Consider the following 20,842-nt stretch of genomic DNA (forward strand, 5'->3'; position numbering starts at 1 on the left):
GGGCTGATTGATGGATGGCAGTGACAGGGGGTGATTGATGGGTGATTGACAGGTGATTGACAGGTGATCAGGGGGGATAGATGCATACAGTACACAGGGGGGGGGGGGGTCTGGGGAGAATCTGAGGGGTGGGGGGGTGATCAGGAGGGGGCAGTGGGCAGGGGGGGGGATAAAAAAAAAATAGCGTTGACAGATAGTGACAGGGAGTGATTGATGGGTGATTAGGGGGGTGATTGGGTGCAAACAGGGGTCTGGGGGGTGGGCGGGGGGGGGGGGGGGGGGTCTGAGGGGTGCTGTGGGCGATCAGGGGGCAGGGGGGGAGAAATCAGTGTGCTTGGGTGCGACATAGGGTGGCTGCAGCCTGCCCTGGTGGTCCCTCGGACACTGGGACCACCAGGGCAGGAGGCAGCCTGTATAATACACTTTGTAAACAATACAAAGTGTATTATACACTTTGTATGCGGCGATCGTCGGGTTAACATCCCGCCGGCGCTTCCATATAGCCGGCGGGATGTTGCGGCGGGTGTACGGAGACAGGCGCCGGCGGAGGATCGCGTCACGGATGACGCGATCGCTCCGCCCATGCCCTTACAAGGACCGCCGCCTCTGTGGGTGAGCTGGTCCTTGCGGGCTCCACTTCTCGGCCGCCCCTGTGCGTTAGGCGGTCGGGAAGTGGTTAAAAGACAGAGGGCCACATACAATTCACTTTTTTCCCTGAATTTTCTCTTAGGTGATATTTTCACAACTTAAATGAAATACATTTTCAACCACCAGCAAGCAAACAAATTCTCAAAATTATTTTGACAGTACTTTTTCTTCAACCTATTGGTACTTTTTCCATTGCAATGTGCTAAAAAGTTATTTTAAACCGAAGATGAAAAATGGTCTCCTAGGAGAAAACTCAGGAGAAAAATGAATTGCATATGGCCCAGAGTATCTGATCCAATTCGCCATTTCTCCAATTTTTTTTCCTAGGAGATCATTTTTCATCCTCTGTTAAAAATAACATTTGCACTCTGCAATCGAAAAAGTATCAAAGTGTTTTCTTGCTTGCTGGTGGCTTAAAATGCATTCCAGTTGTAGTGTGAAAATAGAAGTGAATTGGATCAGGCCCTGAGTGTAAATTCTAAACTGCAGCTTTGACAGTCTGATGCAATGTTTTAATTAAAGCTATTTAACTGAAAATAAAAATATGAGACTCTTTCTCATAAACTTATTTTTGCTTCAGATTTGCATTAAGCTCCAAGTGATAACCTGCAGATAAGTGCTCTTGCTATATTTCCATTGGGCATCTCAGAATAAATGTAGGCAGTGGGCATGTCTTGTACACATTGTCCATAGAAAGAACGTCTGAAATCATGGCTATGCTTGTCATCACAGAAAACAGAAATATGAGAACACCAGATCATATTTTAAATGTTATCTCTGGAGAACCAACAGAGCTGAACATTTGGAATTGATTTAGGTAATCGGTTGCTCTTATGAACTCCATCAGTTTTTGCTGGTTTCAAGCTACACAGTGTCTATGTAAAGCAAAGGCTGTCTTCAGGTCTCCATGTTAATGTTTCTCAAGCTAGGCCATTAGGCCGGTTACACACTCAAAACGTGCAGGAGAACGGCTCCTGCAGGTGTTGCGTCGTGTCGTCGGAATCTGCGGTGCGACGCTGAGTAGCGGCGGTAGTAGTTAATTTACCCGAAGGGGAAGCGCTGATTCCCGACAATAAAATGCGCCGGGATGCGTCGTACCGCAACGCATCGAAACGTAGCGTCGGGTGTGAAAGGTAAAAGGAAAGTCTATGGACTTTCCTTTTACCTTGGTTAACGCAAACTATAGACTTTGCGTTAAAACGCCAAAAGAGGGCTCTGGTGTGAAAGAGCCCTTATTGTAGGTTGTCAACATGTAGTCATGTACCCTTGGGGTATTTATGTTTAACGTGGGGTGTCCTCGAACTTATTTCAGTCAGTTCAGTAGAGTAAGTTTTAGAATTTTAAAAATAACAAATTATATTGAAAAAAACTTAAATAAGTACATTTAGTTGATGAAAAGCCTAGGTTCATATATAGAAAGCATTCATACACAATTATGGGAGTGCTCCTAAAATGGTGTATGTGTCAGGGGGTACTTCACTGTTACTCCTGTTACGTAACAGGGATTCGGTAAACATGGACTTTCATAAAGGAGTAGTAATAAAAATAAACACTGATATAGAACATGTTTACTTGTTTATTTATTTTTTTCTACTGGTTGCTGTTATAATTTAAGTAGGCCTCAGGTATCTGGACTGAGTTTTAGGTAAAAGGCTTGTTCGCAGAGTATATCTTTAAATAGAGTTTTCAAAGATGCAGGCAGAAGCATCTCAGTGTCTGCTTGAAGCAGATGATACAAGCAGATACTGAAAAGATGTTCCTAGTCCAAGGTCTTAGGCCTACACTGCCCCAGACAAATGGACTACGGGAACAATCAACATGGGCCATATTTATAAAACAGAACATTCCTGTATGTAAGTGAAAGTGGTCATGGAATATTAATCGAGTAGGTGTGTGTCCTGACATCACAAGGGATCTGAACCAATCATAGATGGCTTAGATGATGTCAGAATTTAACTATTTGATGTTCATATAAAGGGGGAGCACGGAGGGAAAAGGGTACTGTACTCTACTTTCCAGCTATCCGGCTCTCTAGGCTTCCTAGTTAGAATACTAGCTTCCTGTATGTATGCTGTAAATATATGTAATGTACATAGGACATAGGAAAGACTATTTATACTTTGAAGAAATCAAACTGTAACACAAGATGCTTAATAAACCCCTTTGAAAGGTGAAGAAGGTTGTCTCCACTCTATCTCCTGTATGCTGTCGCTGTAAATTGCAGCTCTGATGAGTTGCTGGTGCCGGAGCTAAAGGTGATTTCTTACAGTTGCTTTTAGATTTTCACAATTATAAGTTAATTTATCGATCAATAAACCGAAAATTGTCGAAAAGTCAAATTCTATTAGCAGTGGGTTCATAAGTAGATATAAACTGCATATAGAAGCAAGGTGGTGGACAGAATATTTTTTAATATCAGCAAACACATGTGTGCACAGACCTATGGCAGTTAAAATAAATTTGCTGCTTGTTTAAATCTTACAATCATTGCACAGAGGAAGCACTACACAATAAAGTTTAGGCTGGTTATGAATAAATTCAATTTTGCAGCACAGAGGGAACCACCACCTAACCCGTAGCATGACACTCACCATCTACTAAGACCCTCTGTTGGGTCATTGAGACCAATATCGGGTCATCCCCCACCTCCTTCACTTCTCCACAGATCCTTTCCTCCAATGCTCCAATACCATAGCATCCACAATGGACCTCAAATTAAAAGCCTTGCATAGTGTAAAACCAGACGCATTTATTGTTAAAAAAAACTATTGTGCTCACATGTATCTTGATAAAAAAACAGGGATTTAGCCATGGGCTATCCCCCATTTGTGGGCCACTGGTGGGCTCAGAGAAATGTCCCTTTTCTCCCGGGCTTGCTCCAGACTAATCCATTGCCACAATTCCACTGTCAGACAGTCTTCTGGGGTTCCCTCTGTAGGGGCCGCCAACTCGCTTGTGGTTGCACTCCCATCACTGGGAGCGTTCTGCGCAAGCGCAGTGCTACTGCTACGGAGGGGACCCCAGAAGAGTGGAAACAGTGGACAGCGGAACTGCAGAGACGGACACAGATACTTCTAGGGGCTGTAGGAAGCCCCAGGTTAGTAAATCTACACTAAATTATTTAGCCTCATGTATCCTTTAAGAAGTGCAGGTGCCATTTATGTCACTCTATTAAAGGGAAGAGCACTGATACTGTTGCAATCAGTTGAAGCCTATTGTCATACATTTGGACTTTATTGACCAATAATACCTTTTAATGTGAAAATGTGCTTTGCACTTCAGTTCAGTTTTCTTCCTCACCTCTCTGTTTTCACCTGGTGAGCAAGCCATGTAGACGGCCATGTGACACCCATAGAAAACAAACTCCAGACTTCATTACCAAGAGTCCATGCACGAAACTAGAGAACTTGGGTCTGATTGAATTGCCTACATTGCAAGAACAAAATGGATGCATGTGGAATTTGCTTGCATGGATAGAAATGCCAGATAACATTTTTGGCAAATAGAGAATGACCAAGCTTGCACATGAGGTGTTACTTGTCTTGTTTCTGAATAAACACATTTATCCAATGATTGATGTGTCTGTTTTGGTCAGGGAAGGCCTATTTCTAGTTTAAAAATTAAATTGGCAAGAACACTTTCATTTACTCTTTCCAAGAGGCAACATTTAATGAGCTGGTTAAGACCTAATTAAATGGAGTGGATTTTGTTGTATGGTACAGTGAGTTTCTCTGTATGCAGAGTTGGACTAGGATAGAGTATATCAGATCTAAACTTTACAATTGCAGGATTCAACACATGAACTCATTATTCAGGGCGTTAAATCTTGTTTAAAGTTGAATCTTGTCCACCTGTTGCAGATATCCACAGCAACCAATTATATTTAGTATTTCATCAGTTTAAAACAGTCTTTAAAAATGATTGCTGATTGGTTGCAGTCTGATTGTTGCGTTAATTAAAAACAATGGCTTACTGTACACAGCATTACAAGTACTGCATCTTTAAAGGACAACCAAGGTGACATGTGACATGATGAGCTAGACATGTGTATGTACAGTGCCAAGCACACAAATAACTATGCTGTGTACCTTTTTTTTCTTTCTCTGCCTGAAAGAGTTAAACAGGTATGCAAGTGACAGTTTCTTTCCAGGTCGGGACTGGGTCGGACTATAGCATAACCCTCACTGATGAGGAATTACAGCCATAAAACACTTTCCAGTCAGTAAATGGCTTCTGAGAGCAGGAAAGAGATAGAAAGAGTCAATCGTTCATAGATTTGAGCTCGGGTATGCTTCAATGCATGTGTCATTGAGCAGAGACAATGGAACAGTAAAAACTTAAAAACTAGATTTAAATATAAAATAAAACTGTGGGATATCTTAAAAAGTCATTTTTAGGAGAAGGAGGATAGATACAATGTTTTATCTCATCAGTTTATTTTCACCTCGGATGTCTTTTAGGCAACTCTTCACAAGTCAGGCAATCGTTATTTGATAATGTTGTTCTTGTGTTCTGTTTTGGGGCTGTACACGACCTACTGCTTACATTGATCTGAAAATAATATTGACAGTGTGTGAATCATGTTTTTTAGAGAGCTTCTGTTCATACTCTGTATATATCAGGTTTTGTACTGGGATCTTGCCAACATTTCCTCTGGATAGAAATTAAAATCATATGACTAAGCTATCTTTAAACAAAGAACGGTGGAAGTTACGTAAGCGTGCTAACATTTGTCATTAAATGCACACTTAAAGATATATTTTAATCACTTCGTAACGTTTGACTGAAGGGTTTATCCATGTGCACACCTTATCACGTTTCTTGTCACTCTCTTCAGGGTTTCAGTTTCAGGAAGAAATCTGAATTCACAATTTAGCAGCTTAGCATGCATCAAGAATAGGATCTGCGGGTGAGGATGCAGCTGTTACATGGCCAAAAATCACCTGCTGTTCACGAAACAAAGGGGTGGGCACAGACTGAGCCTTCTGAGAAGATGGCAGTGTGTAGCACTCTGAGTCTGTGCTACGGGTAATGGCTTGTCAAAATGTGTGCACTTGGTGAAGTGTATGGCTATTGATAAAGGATTCCAGTTGTCACACAGTAATAATTTGCTTTTAACTTATGGTACATATCAGCAGTTTTGCCTCCGCCACATTGTAATGTGAAGATAACATCCAATCTTGTAATTGGCTAACTCAGCTTTCAAAAAGAACCTGACTGCAAGTACTAGCCAATTACATCTTCTGATTCCTGGATGGCTACTCTGGATCCATGCTTGTGTCCTCTATGGGAGTGTAGCTCAATAGATAGTGAGTAGCATAGCATAGAAGGGTCAAAAATACCAGCAAGTCAGTCTTTAGGGTTAAAGCAGATCAGAGATGAAAAACTAACTATAACAAGTAACTTGTCTACATATCTTTTATGTAGTTTACACAGCAAATCTAGCTGCAAACAGCTTCAATAGAATATGATTATTTCTTCCAGTGATACAATGACAGCAGCCATGTTGTTTGCAAACATTACACACAGGCAAGCTTATCTGCATCTTCAGCACTCAGCCTGTGGAAAAAACCTAATCCCCCCTCCTCCTCCCTCCTCCCCTCTGCCTCTGAAATCTCTGGCTAGTAATACCTCCTTCTCCTCCTTTCCAGACTGAGCTCCCATGAGCCCTTGCTACTGTCTGAAAATGCCAAGGCTCCCTGAAAAGCTGTGGGCGAGGCTTGTTTAGTCTATAGGGAATTAGAGTGGTAAAACAAAAAAAGTATTTGGCTTGAGGAATGCCCTATAAACAATAGGAAAGGAACACAATTATGCAATGAGTAAAAGTTCATCTCGGATCCACTTTAAAAATGTCCAGGACAAAGAAAATGCACCTCGCTAGGTATTTAGCAGAGGAAGTAGACACACAAGGTACAGAGCACTTCAATGTACCAACCCTGACCTCAGGTTATCTTCAGGGTCAATGGCATACAAATTCTGTCTGCTATGGCTCATAAGTGCACCCTGCCACAGGCCTAATGGCCATCTTCTGCCACTCACTTATCCAGGCCACACCTGGATCCCCAGTACTAGAGTCCAAATCACTCTAGCTCCTCAGCAGCTTCCCTGCTACCTCACACTTCAGCATCTCTGCTGCAGAAGGCTTCAGCAGCCTACCTGCTGCATCATACTTCAGCAGCCTTTCTGCTGCATCATGATTCAACAGCCTCTCTGCTGCATTACGCTTCAGCAGTCTCTCTGCTGCATTACGTTTCAGCAGTCTCTCTGCTGTATTACGCTTCAGCAGCTTGCTTAGATTGATCCATCTTCAAATGATCTGCCCAACACAGAGTAATATTGTCAGCAGTCAGTCCCTACTCATCAGTGGTCAGTGTTCACTTGTTAGTGGTCAGTGTATACATGTCATTGGTCAAAAATCCCCTGCAATATCACAGTGCTAAAATTTAGATTGCAAAACTCCTGGTAGACTTTATGTGCACTCTCTGTGTATGCAGAATGTACAGACCTGTACCTATGTTAAGTGTTTGGCTTACATTCACTGAAAGTCAAACGCTTCTTTCTGGCTGAGGAAACTCTGCTGATAGCAAGACTAGGCTGGACAGTTCAAATGGTATTATTCAGTGTTGTTGTTTTTTTGCAGTTGAAAGAAGCCCCTCTTCTGTCACACTGACAGGGCAACTGTTTAGAATTCAGTCTTAGAAAGATTAATAGTTTAATATTAATAGTAATCAGCTCATAAGATTATTTTAAGTCCAGGTTTGCTTTAAACCAGAACTTTAGTTGAATTGATTATTATTTGATAAAAATGTAATGCTGACTGGCCCCCTGGGCCCTGAACAAAACATTAGTGTATATATATATATTCCAGGGGTGTAACAATAGACCCTGCAAGGGATGCCTCCGCAGGGGGGCCCAAAAGCATCAGGGAGCCCCGTGGGGGGAAAAGTTTGAGAAACTGACAAGTACCTAAGGGCATGGAGAGAAAACATATTCTACTCTCATACCATTGTTATGTTGACTGCATGTGTCTACCACACAGATAAGGAATCATACACACTTTGGAATTTGTACACTGTCCCTGCTCCCTAGGGTTCGTAAAAAAAATCTGTCTCACACTGCAGCAGTTCTGATGACTTCATGTACAACATTTCAAACAAAGGAGTCACAGTTGGAAAAAAAGTTGTAGACCTTCCCTCAGAAGAGATTCCTAGATTCTTATCACACACACGCTAGTGACCTTATGGTGTCTGATTACGGGACACAGAAGAATGGGAAAGATTGATGTCTGACTGTTGCTGTCTCATTGAGAGCTTGTTGTCTCACATGGAGTCCAAGATCCTGTAATAACAGTATCAATCAGTGACATTCTGAATGCTTTGCCAAAGTTACAGTGAATATATCTTATGTTCAGCATGTCATTGTTGTTCCTCCATATAGCATGTGCTCTCATGTAGTAAAATAATACGATTGAGTGTGTATGTGTATGTATGTACTGGGAACAGAGCCTTGTCGGCTGCAAGGGGCTGGAGGAAGCCCCAGGTAAGTAGATCTGGGGGTAGCATAGAATGCCTGACATTTCCTTTAAGTCTAAAGGTGGCCATACATGGTACAATTTTTCATTTTTTTCCATTAGATAATTTAGTTTGATTATTCCGTTACATCGAATATAAAGATTTTTCCAGCAAGTCCAATTTGAATTTTCTTGAAAAAAACAGGATAATTGTTCAAATTTCTTGATCGAAAAAAAAATAAAGAAATTTCAACTTTCATTTGATCATTTAGATCGAATAAATGAGATAATCGTACATTTTTATTTTACCATTTATGGCCACCATAAGTGTTTTTCTCTGCATGAGGAAAACACAGGTGTTCCTGTGCAGAAAGCGAGGGGGATGGGGGAGCCCCTTCCAAAGTTTTGCAGGGGGGCCCAGTGATGTCTAGTTATGCCTCTGATATATTCCTAAATATACACCCATTTTGAAACAACATCTTCTATTTAACTTTTTTTTTTCTATTGGTCATTGTTTCGTGCTTGGGGCACCAAAATGGTCAGATGCGCTACTATACAGATAAACAGACTTCAGTAGCCCAGTACCTCCTACCAAAGTGTATAGAGTGGAGAAGACATTTGTGTGACTGGCTACTATGAGAGACAGGATTTTCCTTCTGCAGCAGCTTTCATCACTTGTACACAGGACTCGAGTATTACCTTTACCATCACTGTAGCTTGTTGGGGAATATGATGAACAAAAGGGGAAAAACGTATTATGAGGTTAATTTGTACAGTGTAAAAATAGCGTAAGGATATTAACACAGAGCCCATCAAAAATAATTTATTGGACACAAGCAACAGTGGCAACATTTTTAATATACTCTCACCACTAAATGTCCCCTGGGACTGTTGCCTAGGCTACTTATGTCTAAAAACAATGTGCATAAGGTAGTGGATATTGTAATACAGCTACCACTACATGCAAATGTTCACAGCACATACATATTTCTACATAGCAGAATCCATAATCATGGCCTACGATTAACCCACTATGCAAGATTTTCTATTTACCTACCTATTATTGTAATAAGTCATACTTATAATGTATCTTTTTGAGGAATGGTGCACACCAGAGCAGTTCTTGAGCGATTTTAAAAACGGTAGTGGTTTGAAAACTGCTTGGGTAATGTATTTCAATGGTCTGGTGCACACCAGAGAGGTTCGTTTTTTCCACAAATGCAAACTCGGGGGCTGCAGCATTTTTTAGATTTCTGAGGCGTTTCTGCCTCAATGTTAAAGTATAGGAAAGTGAAAAACCGTTCTGAAAATGCTAGATCAGAGCGGTTTCCAAGCGTTTTTGTTACCGAAGCTGTTCAGTTACAGCTTTACTGTAACAATATATGAAATCTGCTACACAAAAACGCTCCAAAAAATGCTAGGCATGTTTAGAAAATCTCCCTAAACATGCCTAGAATCGCTCTGAAAATCTGCTATAAAAACCTCTAGCGTTTTGCAGACCTGCAAGAGGTTTTTGGTGTGCACTGGGCCTAACATTGGCTGGTCCACTCCATTCTTCATCCAGACCACATTGTAGATATTGCAAGTATTGCCATATGTTTTGCTAGACATGTATTGTGCAGAGATGTCTTAACATCGCTATGCATACATTGGAAAACAGTAGGGGTATTGCAAGTCATAAATTAACAGGAAGGATGTGAGCTGATAACCTGCAGTGACCCTTGAAGATTGCATACTGATTGTAGATAAGGAAGAGGCTGCTGCTGACAAGCACCCACCTCCTCCTGCTCTGATAACTGTAATATAAATTAACCTATTCAGGCTTCAGTGGATTGCGCTTTTCATGCATTTGTTAGATGCCTTTGGATAAAAAAAACACCATACTTGAAATGTTGGACTCCCCATATTTCATGTGAAGCTTAAATTGAATACAGAGCCTTTAGCAAGTAAAGATACAAATTCATCATACAGCGTAATAGAGAGTGTAGAGGGTTCACATCAATTGCACACTTCCAGACGTCTGTGAGCCTGGGAAAGTTCAGTACTTTGTACTATTATTTATGACTATTTGCTGAAGGGTGTCACAACCTGCCACAAATCAGCTTTTCTACTGGACCAATATCGCCACAAAGCAATGGGAAATACGCTTCTGCATCTAATGTACCCATAGGAGAATGCTAATACTCAAATAGAAGATTTTGGGTATTGCTATAAAGCAGGCTTTGGGATTTAAACATAACTGTATTGATCACTGTTTATTAAATAATTTTACAGCTGTTCCCATAGGTGCTTATAACATTGGATGATAATCCACACATATACTTCTTGTGGGTATCTGGCAGATGATCAGATGGATTAGAAAATCCAAATACCCGTATATACTCGCAAGCAAGCCGACCTGCATGTAAGCCGACCCCCCAACTTTTACCCGAAAAAAACTGGAAAAAATGATTGACCCTCATATAAGCCGGGGGTAGGAAATGCTGGCCGCGTGATCCCCCCAGTGTGTCCCGGTATAGCTAGCATAGTGCCCAGTATGGGTAGGTAGTGCCTCAGTATAGCTAGTAAAGTGCCCAGTATAGCTAGTAAAGTGCTCAGTATAGCTAGTATAGTGCCCAGTACAGCTAGTAAAGTGCCCAGTACAGCTAGTAAAGTTCCCAGTACAGCTAGTATAGTGCCCAGTATAGCTAGTAAAGTTCCCAGTATAGCTAGTATAGTGCCCAGTACAGCTAGTAAAGTGCCCAGTATAGCTAGTATAGTGCCCAGTATAGCTAGTATAGTGCCCAGTATAGATAGGTAGTGCTCAGTATAGCTAGTAAAGTGCCCAGTATAGCTAGTATAGTGCCCAGTATAGCTAGTAAAGTGCCCAAGTATAGCTAGTATAGTGCCCAGCATAGCTAGTATCGTGCCCAGTATGCTAGTATAGTGCCCCATTAGAGCTAGTATAGTGCCCCATTATAGCCATTAGAGCTAGTATAGTGCCCCATTATAGCTAGTATAGTGCCCCATTATAGCTAGTATAGTGCCCCATTATAGCTAGTATAGTGCCCCATTATAGCTAGTATCGTGCCCCATTATAGCTGGTATAGTGCCCCATTATAGCTGGTATAGTGCCCCAGTATAGCTAGTATAGTGCCCCAGTATAGCTAGTATAGTGCCCCATTATAGCTAGTATAGTGCCCCGTATAGCTAGTATAGTGCCCCATTATAGCTAGTATAGTGCCCCGTATAGTTAGTATAGTGCCCCATAATAGCTAGTATAGTGCTCAGTATAGGTAGTGCTCAGTATAGGTGGCCGCCCCTCCTCCCCCCCCCCCCAGGCCGCGGCCGCCGCTGCAATTAGCTTACCCGGCGGCTTCCTCTATTCCCCTCTCCGTCTCCGTGCAGGCATGTAAATAATTCACAGCAGCTCGCCCTACGGAGGCTGCTGTGCGATGAGGGAGGAAGCAGGAGAGCGGCTTACTGTAGCGGCGATGTGTATCGCCATTACTATGGGAACCACTCTCCCTACAGCTTCCTCCCTCATCACACAGCAGCCGCCGTGGGGCGAGCTGCTGTGAATTATTTACATGCCTGCATGGAGACGGGAATAGAGAAAGCCGCCGTGTAAGTTAATTGCAGCGGCGGCCGCGGGGGGAACGGACGGGGGAGGGGACCACGGACCACATCACTCGCAAGCAAGCCGACCCCCCAACTTTTGGCCCACTTTTGGGGGGTCAAAAATTCGGCTTGCTTGCGAGTATATACGGTATCTAAAATTAATGAAAGCTAGTTGGGAGAGGTGATCACTTTAACGTACTTCATCTCCCAGCATGCATTGCGACAACTGAGGACGTACGACATCACCACCGATACTTTAAGCTGCGACACAGGGACAGACAATAAGGAGGCTCGCATGTAGCGCCTATAGCGGGTAATGGCACAGCCCTCCATAGATAAGTGAATGCTCACCACCTCTTCAAAACCCCACACCATTTATTTATCTCCCTTAGGGGGAGGTTTGTTTGATTTATTTGTTTAACTTAGGAGCACCCAGGTGCTCAGTTTATTTAAAGTTAACCGAGCACCATTTTAAGCACCTAGGGCACCTCAATAGCACTTGAAAAATGCATGCCAACAATATGTCTCATTATTAAAATAAACTTCCATTTTACCTTTTATTTTACAATTGAAGTTTTAGCACTTGAGTGTTATTTGCCTACTTCAGCAGTGCCTCCCCAGCCGTCCTGCCCGGCCGCAGAGATTTCAGGCTATTAAGAATTTCAGGCAGCTAAGTAATTGTTTTATTGCACTAATTACAAGAAGTAAACAATAACTTTTCATCAACAGAGGGGGTGGGTAATTAGGACAACTTCTCTTCAAAGACCTTTTCTAGATGGAAAGTGTTAAGATAGCATCTATGAGTTCTATAAATAATGTAGATAAGGAGGGTGAGATGGGAGGGGGGAACATGGCGGCTCCAATAGCCAGGATAAATTCCAGTGAAAGAAAGGGTGCATAGTTACCTTTAAAGGTGTCCCTCTATCTTATTTTAACCACTTGACCACCACAGGTTGTGTTCCCTTTATGGACCAAAGCAATTTTTGCAATTCAGCGCTCCCTCCACTCAATCACCAATAACTTTACCACTACTTATCACACCTAAATGTTCTATATCTTGTTTTTTTTTTTCACCACAAATTGGGATTTTTACAGGTGATTTTTTTTTAGCAATAATTTTATTTTCTATGCAGTTTAAAGGGAAAAATTAGAAAATAAAATGCACTATTCCTCCACTTTCAACCTCTATAGTTTTAAAATAAACCACGCAACTGTAGATAAAACACACACATTTTATTTGCTTATTTTTCTTAACTACCAAAACATTATTATTATTATTATTATTATTATTATTATTATTGATTTATAAAGCGCCAACATATTCCGTGGCGCTGTACAAAGTAAGAAACAAACATGGGTTACATAATAATACAGACAATGGTGCACACCAATATACAAGATACATAATTAGTGACAAAATACAAAGAATGATACAAAATACAAATTATAGAATTGGTAATGACAGTGATAAAATTAACATGATGAATAAAATGTATAATGGTTACCAAGACACAAAAGGGGGAGAGAGCCCTGCCCTTGCGAGCTTACAATCTAAAGGGAATGGGGGGGGGGGGAAGGAGGAGGGGTAGTATGCAGCAAATATATAGAGGCTTTGTGTTTTGAAATTATGTTCCTAGTACATTGTATGGCGACAATATATCATTTGGAAAGAAAGGCGTATTTTTGTTTTCTCATTGTACTCAAATAATTACAATCCCTAATTTGCAAAATTACAATAATATACCCTCATGGCATACATATATAAAAAGCTAAGTCCCCAACATAACAATTTATGTATTCTCTTTTAAATTCTGTCATATTTTTTTACTAGTTTTTCATTTTAGTAACTATAGGGGCAAGGGAGGGACAGAAAGGTTTTTATTTATATGTGATTTTTTTTTGTAGTTCGCTATTTAATTTTACCACTAGATGGCGCCTTCCTGCATAGAAAGTGAAAGGTTACAGTTTTGTTTTTTTTTACAGAATTTCAGTGAATGATCTCTGCTGTTTGTTACAGCAGAGGTCATTCATAATTGCAATTTGATTTGCTTTTCTAGCATATGTCCCCATGCTCTAATAACCGGTTACGGGTACGAGAGCGCATGCACGCCGTGCATTTAAAGCAGAAGATGTATATAAGTGGTTAAAAAGTTGGGAGGTATGGTCCCAAAGACAGGTTGTTGTGCAAATGACAATTTTTATAATGAAAGATCAGCATACTCCCTGCACATATAGATGACAGCCCGGAACTGTGGTCCTTCAAACACTGCATAAATGATAAGTGGCAGCCCCTATGTGCAGTGCCAATTATTTTAATCAAGCAATAGAAACATTGCTGATCATTTGGGTTTAGCATTGTTAAGCCATATAGACAAATGAGAACGCTGCCCTTTAAATGTCTAGGCTGTGGTTGATTTCTATAAACAGTTCTCCTGTCTCTTTTATTGAGCTGTGACAAGTTATTGAAGCTCTTCAATGTGGAAATACACCTTGCATCCTATTACTATATAAAGGGTGGCTTTGTCTGGGCCGGCTTCTGGTTTCCTGTGCACACAGAGCTGCAGAAGTCATTTCTCTAGTGCAGGTGCTTTGGATTACTATAACAGACTGCTGTTATTACAGGAGGGGTAAAGCTACGAGAAGGGACTCAGTTTCTGTTGCCCGTGTCTCTGCTAAAGCACTTACATTTAGAAACAGCACTTTCTTCCTCTGGTAGCAGTGTAAACACTGCAATGTGGATTTCACACTAGAATTTGGATTTAGGCGATGCACAGCATCTGACCTTATTATCCTGTAACGTAGACTCTGTGATATTATTCTTACTGTGACAAAACTAAACCAAAGCCTGTCTTGAAGCTTTGACAATTTTTTAGCAGTCTTCAGGTGATTTAAAAATATGATGTAAAATTCTATTCCCAGACTTCAGAGAGGTACCAGACTGTGAATAATAACTAGTTCTGACCTGTAAGGCATACCAGCTCTGTTTGTACTAATAACCAGCACATCTCCTTGAGTCTTGATAGGGAAATAGTGAATAATCATTGGCAGGGATTCCTATTATCTGTGTATAAGATACTTGATCTGCTGTTATCAAGTACTACTCGGTCTACTCCCAGTAGCACACCCCTTCTCATTGAAAATCCAACACACCCCTGCTCATTGATAATCCAAGGCACAGCCATCATTTTAGCTATTGTCACAGTTGCCAGTCAATAGTGCTATCACTGCTGCAGCTGCTAGCTTTGTATTGTTGGCCCTCACAATCACGATGGATCGAGCACACAAAGAAGCAGGATGTACAAATTTTATTTGAATGATATTTCGATAATATAGATTAAAAATAATAATAGATTTTCTTTAGGTTTAATTTTTAAATTGAATCTAATGTCTAATCTTTTGAAAAAACAATGAAATATGGGTACTTTAAAGGACAACTAGCAAAGTTAACTAAAATTCTAAATGCCACCTATATTTCCAGTAATTACTAGCAGATAGCAACACAAAGGCTTTTTTTCATCTTTTCATGTTTTATATGAAGAAAATGGAATTTACAGATAACAGTTCTCACCATGGGCATTACTATGGAGGACTGTGTCCAGCACATCCAGCATACAGAAACAATCTTCTATTTAACTCTGTCTTGTGACATTGTATTTTTGCTGTATACTTCTGTCTTCTTCTGGCACTTTCATTGATCAACATCTTTACTTTAAAGGGATACTTAAGTCTGGCCAAAAAAATGAGTTTAACTCACCTGGGGCGTCCCTCAGCCCCCTGCAGCTGATCGGTGCCCTCGCAGCTCCACTCCGATGCTCCTGGACCCGCCGGCGACGACTTCCGGTTTTGCCGCCACCGGCCGACAGGCATGGGAACGCGAGTGATTGTTCGCGTTCCAAGCCACAATAGCACCCCCTATGTGACTATTGCGGCAAGAAGGGCGCAATAGTCGCATAGGGGGTGCTATTGTGGCTGGGAACGCGAACAATCACTCGCGTTCCCATGCCTGTCGGCCGGTGACGGCGAAACCGGAAGTCATCGCCGGCGGGTTCAGGAGCATCGGAGCGGAGGTGCGAGGGCACTGATCAGCTGCAGGGGGCTGAGGGACGCCCCAGGTGAGTTAAACTCATTTTTTTGGCCAGACTTAAGTATCCCTTTAAGCTTCTTCTGTTCTAGCCTACCAGTTTTCTACATTCGTTTTTCAAAATGCCTAATGTTGGCCTTATGACCAAGTCTGCTATTTTTCAGTTACATGGAAGCATAATAATCAATGTGTGTTCATATAAGTAATAATGTTCACATTTCTGTTCAATTCTAGTGGCTCATCATGACATGGAGAATACATTTAACTGCAGCTTTATTGAACCGCCATCTGTTGTTGAACAGCCATCCCCTTCATGGTCATCTCGTGGTTCTTTTTCATCTTTTGATACTACAGATGATGGACCAGTATACTGCGTTCCCCATGAGGGTGAGTGTGAAAAATAGCTCCAGTGTACAACTATAGACTGTTTGCATATGCTTGCATATGCAAAGAAAAAATTAAGTAGCATCATCTCCATACCTTGTTGTTTCCTTGAAAATGTTCCTTTCCTCACAAGCTTACATGCTACATTTCCACCTCCCCTCTGTCCATGCAAAAGAATGAGCTGCCCAGCAGAGAGAGCCAAATGGCCCAAGACATTTACACTGATCACAGTTAAACTAACTTAAAGTGGTCACATAATATAATTATGGGCAGCATTGTTTCCCTTTGTATATGAATTTTGCAGCAACTTTAGTTCTAATGTTGAATGACCTATATGTACAGTCAGTTTTTCCAGCTAACAAACGTTATTAGCTAATTGACCCTTATTATACAGATGGTAATTGTTTTTTCTCTTGGGTATATTGTCTTTAAACCTTCGATGCAAGGATAGTAAAACAGCATTGCATGATGATAAATGGTGTTGTAGGCTGGACAGTTGACTAGAGTAAATGAATTACCTGTATACATAGGCATCTGTGTTTTTCCTTCACCCCATTAATACTGAAGAAATTGTTCAGTAAGAATAAGAAAATGTCTTCCAAAACATAGGTTATGAACACGTGATAAACATACTCCTAGAGGTACATGGGTTGGGCCAAGGTTCTACTTAAAACTTGTCAAAGTAAATCTATTATAATAAATTTTGCATTTATAATCATATTTAATCAAACCTTTTTAAATATTTTAGTTAATTAACCACTCAACCATTTCAGCCCGCGGGGATTTTTCACCTTATGCATCAGAGCAATTTTCACCTCCCATTCATTCGCTAAGGAGTTTTGAATCAGGATGATACCATTTATAACTTTATCACTATTTATCACAATTTATTGATCTACATCTTGTTTTTTCCACCACTAATTAGGCTTTCTGTGGGTGGTACATGTTGCTAAGAATTATTTTTTTATAAATGCATTTTAACAGGATTAATAAGAAAAAAAATTGAAAAAATTCATTATTTCTTAGTTTTCGGCCATTATAGCTTTAAAATAATCCACGCTACCATAATTAAAACCTATGTATTTTATTTGCCCATTTGTCTCGGTTATGACACCATTTAAATTTTGTCCCTATCACAATGTATGGCGCCAATATTTTATTTGGAAAAAGAGGTGCATTTTTTTCCATTTTGCTTCCATCACTATTTACAAGCTTATAATTTAAAAAAGACCAGGCCATTTTTCACAAATTGGGCCACTGCAGCTTTAAGGCCTCACTGCAGGGCCGCACAACTCGGCACACAAGTGATTTCCACCCCCCCCCCCCTTTCTGCCCACCAACAGAGCTTTCTGTTGGCGGGCAAGGATCGCTCCCAGGATATTTTTTAATTTTTTTTTTTACAAATATTATTGTTATTATTTTTGAATACATTTCTGTATTTTTTTTTTTTAATTTCCCTCTCTCCCTCCCTCCCTCCCCCTGCCAGCCAATCACTGTGATCGGCTGTCATAGGCTTCAGCCTATGTCAGCAGATCACCCCTGAGCCTGCCGGGGACAGCCGTGTCACAGGGGGACAGCCGTGCCATAGATTGCAGCGCTGCACTAAGTAAATAGACGTCGGTTTCACCGTCTAACAGTCTCAGAGCGGTGAGCGCCAGTGGGAGACTGAAGGCGGAGCGGAGCTCCATCATCCAAGCAGAGATGCACACGCATCGGCACGTGCGATCTCCTGCAAAAACACTCCCCCAGGACTTTACGCCAACCTGCATTAGGCAGTCCTTGGAGAGCCGCCGCGTTTACGCCCATCGGCGTGACACGGTCCTGTAGAGGTTAAAAGCATAAAGGTAATTCTGAAAACTATAAACAAAGTTCTTTTAACAAAAATATAAATATGCATCAAGGGGATCATTTATGTACAGCAGGGGATACTTAACACAATCTTTCATAAATTTGAAAAAACTATAATAATGTTTAGAAACGCTATTCTAGAGTATGAAAAGGTATCCATTTGAAGGTACTTAATAATTCCCTTGGATATGCCATGCCATGAATAAATGTGAACCTTAACCACTTCCCGACCGCCTAACGCACAGAGGTGGCCGGGAAGTGTGCCCTGCAAGGACCGGCTCACCCACAGAGGCGGCGGTCCTTGTAAGGGCATGGGCGGAGCGATCGCGTCATCCGTGATGCGATCCTCCGCCGGCGCCTGCCGCCGCTCACCCGCCGCAACATCCCGCCGGCCATACGGAAGCGCCGGCGGGATGTTAACCCCGCGATCGCCGCATACAAAGTGTATAATACACTTTGTAATGTTTACAAAGTGTATTATACAGGCTGCCTCCTGCCCTGGTGGTCCCAGTGTCCGAGGGGCCACCAGGGCAGGCTGCAGCCACCCTATGTCGCACCCAAGCACACTGATTCCCCCCCCCGCCCCAGATCGCCCACAGCACCCCTCAGGACCCCCCCTGCCCACCCCCCAGACCCCTGTTTGCACCCAATCACCCCCCTAATCACCCATCAATCACTCCCTGTCACTATCTGTCAATGCTATTTTTTTTTACCCCCCCCCTGCCCCCTGCCCCCTCCTGATCACCCCCCTACCCCTCAGATTTTCCCCAGACCCCCCCCCAGACCCCACCTCCCCCTGTGTACTGTATGCATCTATCCCCCTGATCACCTGTCAATCACCTGTCAATCACCCATCAATCACCCATCAATCACCCCCTGTCACTGCCACCCATCAATCAGCCCCTAACCTGCCCCTTGCGGGCAATCTGATCACCCACCCACACCAATAGATCGCCCGCAGATCCGACATCAGATCACCACCCAAGCGCAGTGATTACATCTATTCTCTCCTCTAAACACCCACTAATTACCCATCAATCACCCCCTATCACCACCTGTCACTGTTACCCATCAGATCAGACCCTAATCTGCCCCTTGCGGGCACCCAATCACCCGCCTACACGCTCAGATTGCCCTCAGACCCCCCCTTATCAATTCGCCAGGGCATTATTTACATCTGTCCTTCCCTGTAATAACCCACTGATCACCTGTCAATCACCTGTCAATCACCCATCAATCACCCCCTGTCACTGCCACCCATCAATCACCCCCTGTCACTGCCACCCATCAATCAGCCCCTAACCTGCCCCTTGCGGGCAATCTGATCACCCACCCACACTAATAGATCGCCCGCAGATCCGACATCAGATCTCCACCCAAGCGCAGTGTTTACATCTATTCTCTCCTCTAAACACCCACTAATTACCCATCAATCACCCCCTATCACCACCTGTCACTGTTACCCATCAGATCAGACCCTAATCTGCCCCTTGCGGGCACCCAATCACCCGCCTACACGCTCAGATTGCCCTCAGACCCCCCCCTTATCAATTCGCCAGTGCAATTTTTACATCTCTTCTTCCCTGTAATAACCCACTAATTACCAGTCAATCACCTATCAATCACCCATCAATCACCCCCTGTCACTGCCACCCATCAATCACCCCCTGTCACTGCCACCCATCAATCAGCCCCTAACCTGCCCCTAGCAGGCAATCTGATCACCCACCCACACCAATAGATCACCCGCAGATCCGACATCAGATCACCACCCAAGCGCAGTGTTTACATCTATTCTCTCCTCTAAACACCCACTAATTACCCATCAATCACCCATCAATCACCCCCTATCACCACCTGTCACTGTTACCCATCAGATCAGACCCTAATCTGCCCCTTGCGGGCACCCAATCACCCGCCTACACGCTCAGATTGCCCTCAGACCCCCCCTTATCAATTCGCCAGTGCAATATTTACATCTCTTCTTCCCTGTAATAACCCACTGATTACCTGTCAATCACCTATCAATCACCCATCAATCACCCCCTGTCACTGCCACCCATCAATCACCCCCTGTCACTGCCACCCATCAATCAGCCCCTAACCTGCCCCTAGCGGGCAATCTGATCACTGACCCACACCAATAGATCGCCCATAGATCCGACGTCCGATCACCTCCCAAGTGCAGTGTTTACATCTGTTCTCTACCCTAAACACCCACTAATTACCCATCAATCACCCCCTGTCACTGCTACCTATCAGATTAGACCCCTATCTGCCCCTAGGGCACTCAATCACCCGCCCACACCCTTAGAACGCCCTCAGACCCCAGCCCTGATCACCTCGCCAGTGCATTGCTTGCATCTATTCCCCCCTCTAATCACCTTGAGACACCCATCAATCACCTCCTGTCACCCCCTAGCACACCTACCCATCAGATCAGGCCCTAATTTGCCCCGTGTGGGCTCCTCATCACTCGGCCAAACCCTCAGATCCCCCTCAGACCCCCTTCCGATCACCTCCCCAGTGCATTGAATGCATCTATTTTCCCCTCTAACCACCCCCTGAGACACCCTCAATCACCTCCTGTCACCCCCCTAGCACTCCTATCCATCAGATCAGGCCCAATACAACCTGTCATCTAAAAGGCCACCCTGCTTATGACCGGTTCCACAAAATTCGCCCCCTCATACACCACCTGTCATCAAAATTTGCAGATGCTTATACCCCTGAACAGTCATTTTGAGACATTTGGTTTCCAGACTACTCAC

The 20,842-nt window shown here is 42.7% G+C and overlaps 1 protein-coding gene across 3 annotated transcripts in view; it reads left to right on the plus strand.

The window, feature by feature from the left end:
- Positions 1 to 20,842, plus strand: part of SCARF2 (scavenger receptor class F member 2) — a 307,002-nt gene that overhangs the window by 275,914 nt on the left and 10,246 nt on the right. For all 3 annotated transcript variants that reach the window (XM_068238727.1, XM_068238729.1, XM_068238728.1), the window contains exon 10: positions 16,074 to 16,226. In XM_068238727.1, coding sequence (XP_068094828.1) covers positions 16,074 to 16,226 — 153 coding nt within the window. The remainder of the gene's footprint in view (positions 1 to 16,073; positions 16,227 to 20,842) is intronic.

The sequence above is a fragment of the Hyperolius riggenbachi genome, chromosome 1, assembly GCF_040937935.1.
Source record: "Hyperolius riggenbachi isolate aHypRig1 chromosome 1, aHypRig1.pri, whole genome shotgun sequence".
NCBI classification, from domain to species: Eukaryota; Metazoa; Chordata; class Amphibia; order Anura; family Hyperoliidae; genus Hyperolius; species Hyperolius riggenbachi.